At 43.3% G+C, this 12,582-nt stretch overlaps 1 protein-coding gene across 5 annotated transcripts; it reads right to left on the bottom strand.

The window, feature by feature from the left end:
* Nucleotides 1–48: 48 nt before the first annotated feature.
* Nucleotides 49–10,335, bottom strand: LOC108009918 (endoplasmic reticulum metallopeptidase 1). Of its 5 annotated transcripts, none has more exons than XM_017074645.4 (11): nt 3,767–3,912; nt 2,558–3,216; nt 2,133–2,493; nt 1,690–2,073; nt 1,453–1,633; nt 1,067–1,395; nt 907–1,006; nt 741–834; nt 492–675; nt 341–433; nt 49–281 (listed from the first exon to the last, which is right to left on the bottom strand). In XM_017074645.4, the coding sequence occupies exons 1-11, from the start codon at nt 3,860–3,862 to the stop codon at nt 114–116; spliced, it is 2,649 nt and encodes an 882-aa protein (XP_016930134.3). In that variant the 5' UTR covers nt 3,863–3,912; the 3' UTR covers nt 49–113. The 5 variants fall into 5 exon arrangements, with proteins under 5 accessions (XP_016930134.3, XP_070851309.1, XP_016930136.3 ...); XM_070995208.1 differs by lacking the exon at nt 3,767–3,912 and adding an exon at nt 8,919–9,099 and having other exon boundaries at nt 50–281; XM_017074646.4 differs by lacking the exons at nt 49–281; nt 341–433; nt 492–675; ... (6 more) ...; nt 2,558–3,216; nt 3,767–3,912 and adding exons at nt 4,726–4,958; nt 5,018–5,110; nt 5,169–5,361; ... (6 more) ...; nt 7,234–7,892; nt 10,060–10,335.
* Nucleotides 10,336–12,582: the final 2,247 nt, after the last annotated feature.

Raw genomic sequence — 12,582 nt, forward strand, 5'->3', positions numbered from 1 at the left:
ATAAAGATAAGCAAAATGAAGGTGACACTTATAAATTATGGTAATTAATCACTATTTCTCAAAAAGTAATCGCTTATTTTACAAGGGTATAATAAATCTGTATTTTTCTTTCACTAGTAAGTGCGACTCTCAAAGGAAGCTGGCCAGGGGGTAGCATCCACATAATTGGGGAAACTGTCAAGGAACTTTTTGAAGTCCGGCGTTATTAAGTCCTTGTGATGGGTCCAATGGCCTCCGAGACCCAGTTCAAGAGTGGTTGAATTCCAATTTCCAGTGGGTTTCTGGCAGAGATATAAAACACCCTTTAGTGTTTAATATTTTAAAGTTTACTATAACTTACCTCCAGCTCTAGCCAGAATTTAAGGGGTTCCCTATTGACGCCCCAGGATAAGTTGATTAAGTATGGTGGCTTAAAGTTGAGACGTAAGGGAGCCTGTAATTACAGAGGTATTAACATTGAGGTCTGTACGAAAAGTAGGTAAACTATTTACTTTCTGGAAGGTCCAGTTCTTCATCTTTGCGCCATTCAAAGGCTGAATGAATAGCACCATGTGACTGGGTCCACTAAGCTGCATTTCATAACGAATTTTAATGGATGAGAGCTGTTTTTTGGATAGTACTATAACATTGGGCAGATCTTCACCAAGGAGTGGTTCAGGAGCGGGTATCCACAAGCTGTTATTTTTGTAAGAATTTTAATTTCTGAGCTTATCAAGAAGAGATTTTTATAGGAATCTGACCTTGTTTTGTGCCAACGCAGGGGCAATCCGCAATTAATTTCCTTTTCGCAATCAGCACCGATCTGTTGGGCGATCGTCATGTTGATAACCGCATCTGTAAAATCCGCCATTTTTGTAGCATACTTTTTGAATACCACACTCCAAATTAGATTCCTTTAAAACTTACCTTTGACTGTATAGATGCGCCTATCCTGAGGAATAATAAAATAACCAGATTCCTCACGGCGCACATCATTTTGGGCATCATGGAAGGTACGTTTGGTGTGCTTTAAGAAAAGAAAACCGATTTACACAAACTGCTTTTTCAAAACTGTGGTAATTCTCACCAACACATCGAAGCGTTGGACATTGGTATCTGGGCGATAGGGAAATCCAACTGGTGTCATTGCAATAACGAGACACAATAAAGTGATGCCCATCAAACCACAAATAATTGATTTTGACTTGCTAAAGAGGTGCAGCACCGGAATAATAAAACCGCAGCACAAGAAGCCCACAGCAATACTTAAAACAGCCACCGCCAGATCCGGGTTAAGGTTCTCACCAAACCGACCGAACATGGGAATAAAGGTGGTGAAGAATCCGTGCGAGAAATATGCGAAGAATACAAACGGCGGAACAGTGCAGACAATGTGCGGAATGACCCAGGCCACATCTGTTTAAAATTAAGAAGTCAGTTACAAAAATTAAAAGAAAGTTTGTGACAACTTACCCTTGCTGTGCAGTTTGGTGGCAATGTTGATGATTAGACCCATTGTATAGAACAAACAGCTGAGCATCAGGACAAACGCAGAGCGAATTCCACAGATGGTAAAGATCAGGGTAAGGACGGCCAAGAGCACACAGTGGCAGTGCAGCAAAAGCTGAATCCGCTGTCCAATGGGTAGTTTATCCTGCAAAGAACCGTGATTTAGTACAGCACTCAGACTTACTAAACTGAAATACATACATGCTTGGTATAGTGGAAGTACAAAGCAGGCACTATAGCCAAACCAAAGAAGAAAGTGGTGAAGTACAGGCCCAGGATGAGCCAGGAGTTCGTGAACCAGGAGAGAGGCAAATGCACCGCGTCCATAAAAAGTCCCAGGAGAACTGGCAGCACTGCTCCCACGATTACAGATACAATCTGAACAAGGAGCGTGTGCAAGACTCGCTTGAGGATCTTCTCCAGCTTTATGCCAGAGCCAACCGACATCAACTTGAAGGCGAAGCCACAAATACCGATGGCTGCCAACGACACAATAACGTTCAAGATAACGCCTTCGGCTTCGGTGTAGAAGACCAGGAACCAGCCCATAACATCAAAATAGATGGTGTGTCCTTCGGCGTATTTCTAAAGAAGGAAGAAGAAGATTACTTACTGAGTCCTATAAAGACTAGCGGCAAGCTTACCGAGGAATCCTCTATCTCCGGACAGTTGGCAATCTGTCGAACCAAGGCCAACAGATTGTCTCCAGTGTGCTGGAAACTGCCCCTAGGAAAGATCTCTGCCCTGTCGTGTCGTGTGTGGTAGACGTACCCGTTGTAGGTGTACGCCATATCCAAGCCGGGAACCGATCCGTGGTCACGGAAGATGCGGAAATCAGTGTCAGAGGGAATGAAATTATGCTGGAACAGCTCCTCGCCCATGGTAGAAGAATACGGATGCTTGATGGCACGTCTGTAGTTCTTCATTAACCAGGGATGATTGGGACCCGATTGGAAAAGAATCTCTCGACCGCCGTTTCCACAAGAATCTAGGTTTATAAAAGCTCTTTAGATAATGGCAGAAATAATAATTAGAATTTTACCAAACATGTAGGCTTCCAATAACTTACTTGCAGTATTTGGCCCACTTGTGTTGGGTGATAAAGGCATGTGAACCCAGTAGGCCATCTTCCTCGGCTCCGTTGAACAGGAATACCACAGGGTTCTTCAGGGGCTGGTCGGATTTGGCCAGCACTCGCAGTACCTCCATCATGGTGGCCACCATGGAAGCATCATCGCCAGCACCAGGTCCTGCCGGCACCGAGTCGTAGTGACTGTTTACCAGAAGGTAGGTTGTGCTGTTGGTTCCCTTGGGACTAATCTTAACCACAATGTTCTGAATGCTCTGGTACATGTTGACCATCGACCAATGCACGTAGCTCCCGGAAGCCACCTGGACATCCACTTCGATTTCGTTGGCAGAGCCTGAGCGTATTTTTTGCATCTTCTGGGACAGCAACTTCAGAGCGGCCATCTCGTTCTGCCGGCTGCCCACCACTCGGGGGCCCAGACTCACCAGCTCCCGCAGATTGTTCTCCGCCCGCTCGGCGATGAACTGGTCGGGGTGCTTGGCCTCATCCTCAATGGTAAGTGGGCGGGGCAGGCGATCGCTGGCGGGGATTGAGATGGCCACGTAGAGCAGTAGCCAGAATCCAAAAAAAGCTGGTGCCCAGGACCACTTAATCTTGTTCCCCTGGATAAAGGCTCGCTCACAGCCATGGGGCTGGGGCTGAATAAGGATGGTACCGATTAGAAAATTAACATAAAACTTTATTTATACTATAAGTATAATATGCAACACAATTTTAAAGATGTGTCTAATAACTAAAATATCTAATTAAAATTTGTATAAATCAAATGCAGCTTTCTAAAGCATTATTTTTGAAAAAAAATGTCCTCCTAAGCGAAAATGAACAGTCTGCTGTCCATACCAAAAACACGAATTCTTTGAAAAACTGAGTAAAACAAGATAAACATAAATGAATACAAAGTAAGGGAAAATTCTAAAACTCAATGTTTTCTAATCTGTACTGACGCCGAAGCTTGTCGGACTCATGGCCTGAGTGCATTGAGTTCATCAACTCTTTGTTGGGTGTTTGGTAGTACTCATCGGGTTTTCGGAATTCCGCAAACTAAGCTAAAAAAAACCAAATGATAGGGCCAATTTATGTACGATTTCCTTTACATAAAATGTAAACCCATACCTTTAGTCTGGCACATGAAGTGGGTTTTGAAATTGGAATCGACTATAGCGAGATGGACCCAAAGCGGGGTCTTACCTTATACTGGTGCAAATGTAGTAATGGATCCGTATTCAGAGGATCTCTGGTAGGCGTCAAAACGCGTCGCCGCACACTCTTTTCGATTTCATTCATTTCTCCGGATTTCGCTGCCCGATTTTTGAACAAAATTTATCAAAGAACCGATCCCGACGGCATCTTGCCCTCAACTAAATGCCCCACTGCATTGTATATAGTACATAACATATTGTACCGGTCTCATATTCCCTCTCTATAGAGAGGTTACAGTTCTTTTCAGTCTCTCGGCTGCGCGAAAACGTACAGCTGTGAAAGTAAAAATAGTACCACTAACATGAAAAATGTTTTCATGGTCATCGTACTCACATTGCTAAGTTGTTTTAACTTTTAACTTTATTTGGATGGCAAGACAAAACTTAAATAAAAAATGTTGACCATGAACTTCGAGCCATGACTTATATAGGACCAGATTCAACACCGTGGATCGTTCATGGCAGCGATAATATTTAAATATTATACTTATAATCTTTGATTCTAGAGCATGAAACGATTACATCCTGTAATATGCCATAGCAGAGCATGTTTTCTTTTGTAACTTGATAAAGATTTTTGGCAAAATACATTACAACGTTTAACTAAGCCATTTTTAAAACACTTTTATTTATAAATCTGCAGCAACAAATATCCCGACGAAGTTGTACAGTTTCAGTTTATGCGAGTTTAGCAAAGTATTTAATCTCTTTTTGTTAAAAAATTCGATATTATTAGGTAAAATGCTATATTTTACATTCAAATACAATGTATAAATACATTCCACGTGTAAGATTTACGTAACTTGTCCTCTACAATCGAAACACTTTGAAATCGGCCGACACACCTTGTGGGATTAACAATGAAGAGGTGTTGATAAATTTATAGACCTATAAAGCTTAATGGGTATAATTGAAGCCAATCGATCATATATCAAAGTTCGCACGGAATTTCTCAAAGTGCTAGCGTTTATTTTACTTAGGTACAAAAAAATCTTTATGTTTTGATAGCTTCTCTAGTAGATGCGACTCTCAAACGAAGCTGGCCAGGGGGTGGCATCCACATAACTGGGGAAACTGTCGAGGAACTTTTTGAAGTCCGGCGTTATTAACTCCTTGTGATGGGTCCAATGGCCTCCGAGACCCAGTTCAAGAGTGGTTGAATTCCAATTTCCATTGGGTTTCTGGGAGAGATATAAAATATCCTTTAGTCAATAATCTATCGGAATTTGCTATGACTTACCTCCAGCTCTAGCCAGAACTTAAGGGGATCTCCATTGACGCCCCAGGAGAAGTAGATGAAGTATGGAGGCTCAAAGTTGAGACGTAAAGGTGCCTATAATTAGTAAGATATTAACATTGGAGTCTGTACGTAAAATGGGTTAGTTACTTACTTTATGGAAGCTCCAGTCCGTCACCTTTCCTCCATTCAAGGGCTGAATAAAGAGCGCCATGTGATTGGGTCCACTAAGCTGCATTTCATAACGAATTTTGGTGGATGATAGCAGCTTCTTGGATAGTACAATTACAGTGGGGAGATCTTCGCCGAGGACTGGCTCAGAAGCAGGTATCCACAAGCTGTTCTTTCTGTAAGAATTAAAGTCTTCAAGTTTACCAAGAAAATATGTCGATTTTTTATAGGTATCTACCTGGTTTTGTGCCAACGCTGATTGTACAGGGGTAAACCGCAATTAATTTCCTTCTCGCAATCAGAACCGACCCGTTGGGCAAGAGTCATGTTGATAACCGCATCTGAAAGGCCGCAAATTCATAAATAGACCTCTAAGTTATATTCCCGATAACTTACTTTTCACTGTGTAGGTTCGTCTGTCCTGAGGCATAATAAAGTAACCCGATTCCTGACGGCGCACATGGTTTTCGGCGTCGTGGAAGGTACGTTTGGTGTGCTAATAAGAGAAAATACTCGTTTACATCAACTCCTAATAAAATAAGATGCTTGTATCCTTACCAGCACTGCGAATCGCTGAACATTGGTGTCTGGACGGTAGGGGAATCCCACTGGTGTCATTGCAATAATGAAGCACAACAAAGTAATGCCCATCAGGCCACAAATAATCGTCTTTGACTTGTTAAAGAGCTGCAGAACAGGAATAATAAAACCGCAGCACAGGAAACCCACAGCAACGCTGAAAACAGCCACCGCCAGATCCGGGTTAAGGTTCTCACCAAACCGACCGAACATGGGAATAAAGGTGGTGAAGAATCCGTGCGAGAAATATGCGAAGAATACAAACGGCGGAACAGTGCAGATAATGTGCGGAATGACCCAGGCCACATCTGTTTAAAATTAAGAAGTCAGTTACAAAAATTAAAAGAAAGTTAGTGACAACTTACCCTTGCTGTGCAGTTTGGTGGCAATGTTGATGATTAGACCCATTGTATAGAACAAACAGCTGAGCATCAGGACAAACGCAGAGCGAATTCCACAGATGGTAAAGATCAGGGTAAGGACGGCCAAGAGCACACAGTGGCAGTGCAGCAACAGCTGAATCCGCTGTCCAATGGGCAGTTTATCCTGCATAGAACCGTGATTTAGTACAGCACCCAGACTTATTAAACTGAAATACATACATGCTTGGTATAGTGGAAGTACAAAGCAGGCACTATAGCCAAACCAAAGAAGAAAGTGGTGAAGTACAGGCCCAAGATGAGCCAGGAGTTCGTAAACCATGAGAGAGGCAAGTGCACCGCGTCCATGAAAAGTCCCAGAAGAACTGGCAGCACTGCTCCCACGATTACAGATACAATCTGGACAAGGAGGGTGTGCAAGACCCGCTTGAGGATCTTCTCCAGCTTAATGCCAGAGCCAACCGACATCAACTTGAAGGCGAAGCCACAAATACCGATGGCTGCCAACGACACAATAACGTTCAAGATAACGCCTTCGGTTTCGGTGTAGAAGACCAGGAACCAGCCCATAACATCAAAATAGATGGTGTGTCCTTCAGCGTATTTCTAAAGTAGGGAAAGTAAAATAAGTTATTGAGTCCTGTAGAGCTTCGCGACAATCTTACCGAGGAATCCTCTATCTCCGGACAGTTGGCAATCTGTCGAACCAAGGCCAACAGATTGTCTCCAGTGTGCTGGAAACTTCCCCTAGGAAAGATCTCTGCCCTGTCGTGTCGTGTGTGGTAGACGTACCCGTTGTAGGTGTAGGCCATATCCAAGCCGGGAACCGATCCGTGGTCCCGGAAGATGCGGAAATCCGTGTCAGAGGGAATGAAATTATGCTGGAACAGCTCTTCGCCCATGGTTGAAGCATACGGGTGCTTGATGGCACGTCTGTAGTTCTTCATCAGCCAGGGATGATTGGGACCCGATTGGAAGAGGATCTCTCGACCGCCGTTTCCACAGGAATCCAGGTTAATAAGAGCTCTTTAAATGAATGTACACAGAATAATTCGAACTCGGCAGATAAAATGGATTGCAATGACCCACTTGCAGAATCTGGCCCATTTGTGCTGGGTGATGAAAGCATGTGAAGCTTGCAGAGGATTTTCCTCGGCTCCGTTGAACAGGAATACCACAGGGTTCTTCAGGGGCTTGTCGGATTTGGCCAGCACACGCAGTACCTCCATCATGGTGGCCACCATGGAAGCATCATCGCCAGCACCAGGTCCTGCCGGCACCGAGTCATAGTGACTGTTTACCAGAAGGTAGGTGGTGCTGTTGGTTCCCTTGGGACTAATCTTAACCACAATATTCTGAATGCTCTGGTACATGTTGACCATCGACCAGTGCACATAGCTCCCGGAGGCCACCTGTACGTCAACTTCGATTTCGTTGGCAGAGCCTGAGCGTATTTTCTGCATCTTCTGGGACAGCAACTTCAGAGCGGCCATCTCGTTCTGCCGGCTGCCCACCACTCGGGGTCCCAGACTCACCAGCTCCCGCAGATTGTTCTCCGCCCGCTCGGCGATGAACTGGTCGGGGTGCTTGGCCTCATCCTCAATGGTAAGTGGGCGGGGTAGGCGATGGCTGGCGGGGATTGAGATGGCCACGTAGAGCAGCAGCCAGAATCCAAAGAAGGCTGGTGCCCAGAACCACTTGATCTTGTTCCCCCGGACAAAGGCTCGTTCACAGCCATTGGGCTGGGCCTGAAATAAGAACGATACGAATATAAGTTAAATGCAAATATCATAACAAAATAATTAAGTTAATCCAATATCCGATGTAGAAAAGATCGGACTTTTATATGTATTTGATCATAAATTGAAAACTATTATCGAAATGGGTCAAGTGATCGATTTTTCCGAATAACTAAACTGACAAAATAATTACTTTATAACTGGGGGGCTTTATAAACAGATATAAACTAATTATTATTTCTTACTCTAATCAGTTCTGACGCCAAAGCTTCATAGACTCATACATAAATCGATTAGATCAGGTCTGTACTGGTGGTTTTTAACACTCATCGTGTTTTCGGAAACTTTGCACCAAACTAAGTGATAAGTCCTTTTCGATACGATTTCATTCACAAACAATGGGTTTTACCCAAAAATGGATACCAAAGCTTCTTAGACTTAATCATAAAGCGATTAGATTAAGTCTGTATTGGGGGTTTTTAATACTCATCGCCTTTTCGGAAATTTTGCACCAAACTAAGTGATAAGCCATTTTCGATACAATTTCATTCACATACAATGGAATCTACCCACAACTAGATACAATTAGAAGTGAGTCAGTTTCGAAATTGGAATCGAGTATAGCTATCAAGTCGAATGTTAGATTTAATCCATCAACAATTATCTTATCGCTGGTCAACCCGGCAGTCGGTAAAGTCGCAGAACCTGTTGCCACCGAAAATCGAATTGGTTTTACTTGGATAGTATGGCTCCGTGTGCTGGGGGCTGCTCCACTAAACTAAGCCCAGACAGACAGATAAACGGAGGGTGCAACTAGGGCAGAATGGGCGTTGCTATCTCAAGCGTATCCACTGTTCGTTAATTAACGATTGGTTTCCAGATAGGTATTGTACTCACGCCGCCGAAAATATTCGATTCTTTCGGAAGTTAGCCATGGGTAATGCTCATGTTGCGACTGCTTCGATCGAGGGAGATTAGCCAATGCCACACCCAAGTAAAGAGCAATCTAATCAAGGACCCAAAGTGGGTGCTTACCTCATACTGCTGCGAGCCACGAGGTCGGAGCAATGGATAGGTATTCGGAGGATCGCTGGTCGGCGTTATTACGCGTCGCCGAACGCTCTTGTCGGTGCCACTCATTTCTCCAGGTTTTAGGTCAAGATCTATCGAAGAACCGATCCCGACGCCGTCTAACGCTCAACTGAACGCCCCATTGCTCTGGTTATCCTAAAGTAGCTATACGTTCTGCCGGTCTCGTATTCCCTCTCTTTGGAGAGGCTACAGCTTTTTCAGTCTCTCGCCTACGCTATAACGTATCTTATCTTTTGGATCGTAAAATACGGCTAACTACTGGGTCAGAAGGGAAAATGTGGGGGACGACCCTTTCATTAACAGTGAACTGTGAGAACTGCCCATATAACTTCCGCTTGGACCCAAAATATTTCTGAACTTGACCAACTCGATATATCAATTAATTAGAGTATCAGAATTTTAAGTGCAAACACTTTTCCCATGGTTTTATCTTTTTTCTTTGCACTTAATTTATTTTCTTTTTAAGACTTCTGATCTTGGAAATACAGGGTTTAAGTTACAAAAGTTTTGATTTTTGGAATTATTGAAATGCATCTAAAAACCCCTATTTAACAAACACCAAGACATTGTCTAAAGTGCTTAAAATAGGTTTGTTAAAACAAAGTGTTTTTGGTTAAAATTTAATGTACTGTACTTAGAATTACACCACAGGTCTAAAGTATCCCTCAAGCAAAACCATTTGTGACTTCTTTACCATAATATCTTCATATTTCCTATCTTAACGTTTGTCGACCAGTAATAGGGGCTGTTTTGGGCTCCCCTTTCCCCAGTAATCAATTTGTACAACAATAAAATTAATTTGTTCTACATGAGATATCATTCAATACGATTACCTAATATCCAATTTATTATACATACATCTATTTTTACTTTCTGTGGTCTGTATGAGTAGTTTGACCTTTATAATCTTGGGGTTAGGGAACTTCGGAAATCGCATTCAAAGAAACAGTTTTTGCGAGGAAGACGTACTCACTTAAGGTACGATTTTATAATTTTGCTGAAAGTGTCACCCCATTTTTCTAAGTGCACTTTGCATCTGAGAGGAACTTGCCCCCTATTTTCGCACTGCAATCTGCATCCGTACCTTGGCTCTTTTCTCCTCCGTTTCGCTGCTCATTCCAAGGCGCTCTTCTTCTTCTCGTATCGATGTAGTTGCGAAAACGTCCGTGTTTTTGTTGTTGTTACCGGTGGGAATTCCAGTCGCTGAATGTGGAAGCGTTGCTCGCTAAGCCGCGCTTTAATACCGCCTTTCCAGAGAACAAAGCGTTGCGGCGCACCGAATGAATTATTTAGAATGGTCACCGTTTTGTTGACAATTGTCAGTTGCGTTTATTTACACTTTTTACCGGCCCATGTTTACCTAGGCAAATGTGTGTGTGCGTGTAAACAACAGAAATTGGTGTGCGGCGTTCGATTGAAATAATAATCGTTCCGATCGACTATCGCACGAAAGCAGGTTTTATCTCTGCTGTAATTGCATACTTTCGGGCGGTAATGGGAAAATGACGTTACACTGGCCAGCAAAATAAGCGGAAAGCTGAACAAAAGAAACGGGACATGTTAGAAACGTTAATTTTGCTCATTTACAGTTATGAGCCCAGCGGGGGCTCGGCATCTGTCTCTTTCTGCCCTGCATGTGCATTACAAAACGATGACGTGATGAGCGCACACACACACATACAGAGTTAGCATCCCGTTTGGAATCGGGGGACATAGCGAAATGCAATAATGGGTCGTGGGAAGTGGGAATGCGGGAGGGAGGTGGAGGCGGGGTGGTAGGCGCAGTGTCATTCAACTTAAATGGAAGAGTGGGTGTATGTAGCTTGGGTGTGTGTGTGTGTGTGCCATTTACTCTCGTGGATTCATTCACTCACCAATACCAACACGCACTCACTTCTCCATTGATGCCTTGTGGCACTGAAATTCGTAAACAAAACGTTCACCGGAACACGGGGCCAAAGGATAATCAATAAAATGAACGCCCAAGAGTATGCAATGGAAAATCGCAAGAGAGAGAGAGGCTGAGGCTCCACAATCAGAGCCACGGAAACACTGACCAGCTACGGGTTTAAGCCATGAGTTCTGGCCTCCATTTATGCCTAGTTTGACACTAATTGGGTGAGGGAGAGAGAGGTTATGGGCCTGCGCAAAGGCGAGAGAGCAATTGCCGGTTGGGGCCACAACCAAAACAAAGCGAAATATGTGTCAGCTGCTGCTGCTTCTTCTGCCCGCCTTTTCGACACAAATTCGCGCGTCCTCGTGTTGTGTGCACCTCCCACCACCCAACACCCACCACCCACCCACCGCCTCTCTTTTTTGCGCGTTCATTTTTGGGTCGCCGCTCTCTCTCTCTCTCTATCTCTCTTTCACCACTTTCTCCGCCTTTGAGCCGCTTTGCCTACTACCAAAGTCTCAGTCGCGTTTCAACGCTCGAAGCTTTTGGTCGTGCTCGCTGCCCAGGAGAAAGTGGTAAAAGAAAGTAGGACTCAAAGGATCCCTAACGCTACTGAAATGTGCTAGGAGTAAAAAAAAAAAAGAAAGGGGCCGCGTGTCTATGTGTGCGCGTGTGTGTGCGTCTATCTCTCGGCCGTTTCCGTTTGCCTAGCTAAAAATAAAATTATATAATTTTTAATAAAAACCCCCCAGCGAATGCAAATTGCAAATCGTATTAGAAAATAAAAACATAAAGGAATCGGAGCCAGCTGAAGAACATACGGAATTTGTGAGTAACAGCCGCGTGATTGTTGGCCAGGCCAAAAAGCGGGGCCAAAAACACGTGAAATGTTTGCATACTTAATGGAGGCGTGTCGTTTGTGTTCAAATACTTAACTTGGGTCCTGTCTAGAGAAACATTGGATTAAGAAAACGCGGCGCATGCAAATCAATGTGATTTAAAGAAAACACTCAGACATGTCTATATAATCAAATAGGGCAAATAAATTGGAGGGGTGGGGGTTACTGGGCTTCCAATGTTTCGTTTAAAACTTCCACTGGCTGACCATATTTATAGCAAATCAATTAAAAGTTTAGGAAACCCAACTTTGCCGAAACCAAATTGTCAGTTTGGAACTTTTAAATTGCTTTCCACATGATAGTTTTGGTTTATTGATACCCATTTAGGTTGCAAAATCGGATTGGGCTATTAAAACTGGGACCAACCTTAATTTGCGGGGATTACAGGTCGTTGACCAAGCCGATTATCATTAGCCTGCCGTTAAAATTCCCAACCGCTGTGCAAAATTGTTCCTTCTTTTAGGCGACAGTAGCCCCCATACCACTAACCAAGTTTTTCCTTATTTCTTTCCGCTTACTTTTGTGGGTCATAATAAAATTTTGGACAATGACACAATAGCCGCAAATCAGTGGCAGGATGTGGAGAGAACAAAGCACACGCAAGGAAGTGGAACATGAGAGGAATAATAAAAGAAAACAAAGAAGGAAAAACAAAACAAAAACTGGTAAAAACCAGAAAACTTTTCCAGTTAAAGTTCTAAGTAGTTGGCTCAAGGAGAGTTTTTTCAAAAAAAAAATAGGAAAAAATTGAAAAAGTATTTTAACAATTGCCAGATTCGTGTCGGCTTTAATGTTTCTTAGTTGCGATTGCCCT

The sequence above is a fragment of the Drosophila suzukii genome, chromosome 2R, assembly GCF_043229965.1.
Source record: "Drosophila suzukii chromosome 2R, CBGP_Dsuzu_IsoJpt1.0, whole genome shotgun sequence".
Lineage (NCBI taxonomy): Eukaryota > Metazoa > Arthropoda > Insecta > Diptera > Drosophilidae > Drosophila > Drosophila suzukii.

Excerpts from the sequence above, each read along its gene's own strand:
- LOC108009918 (XM_017074644.4), bottom strand. The coding sequence starts at position 9,023 with ATGAGTGGCACCGACAAGAGCGTTCGGCGACGCGTAATAACGCCGACC. Across the intron at positions 6,311-6,366 it reads ACTTCCACTATACCAAGCAT|GATAAACTGCCCATTGGACA; the intron begins GTATGTATTTCA and ends GGTTCTATGCAG. Across the intron at positions 5,362-5,423 it reads CAGCGTTGGCACAAAACCAG|AAAGAACAGCTTGTGGATAC; the intron begins GTAGATACCTAT and ends TAATTCTTACAG.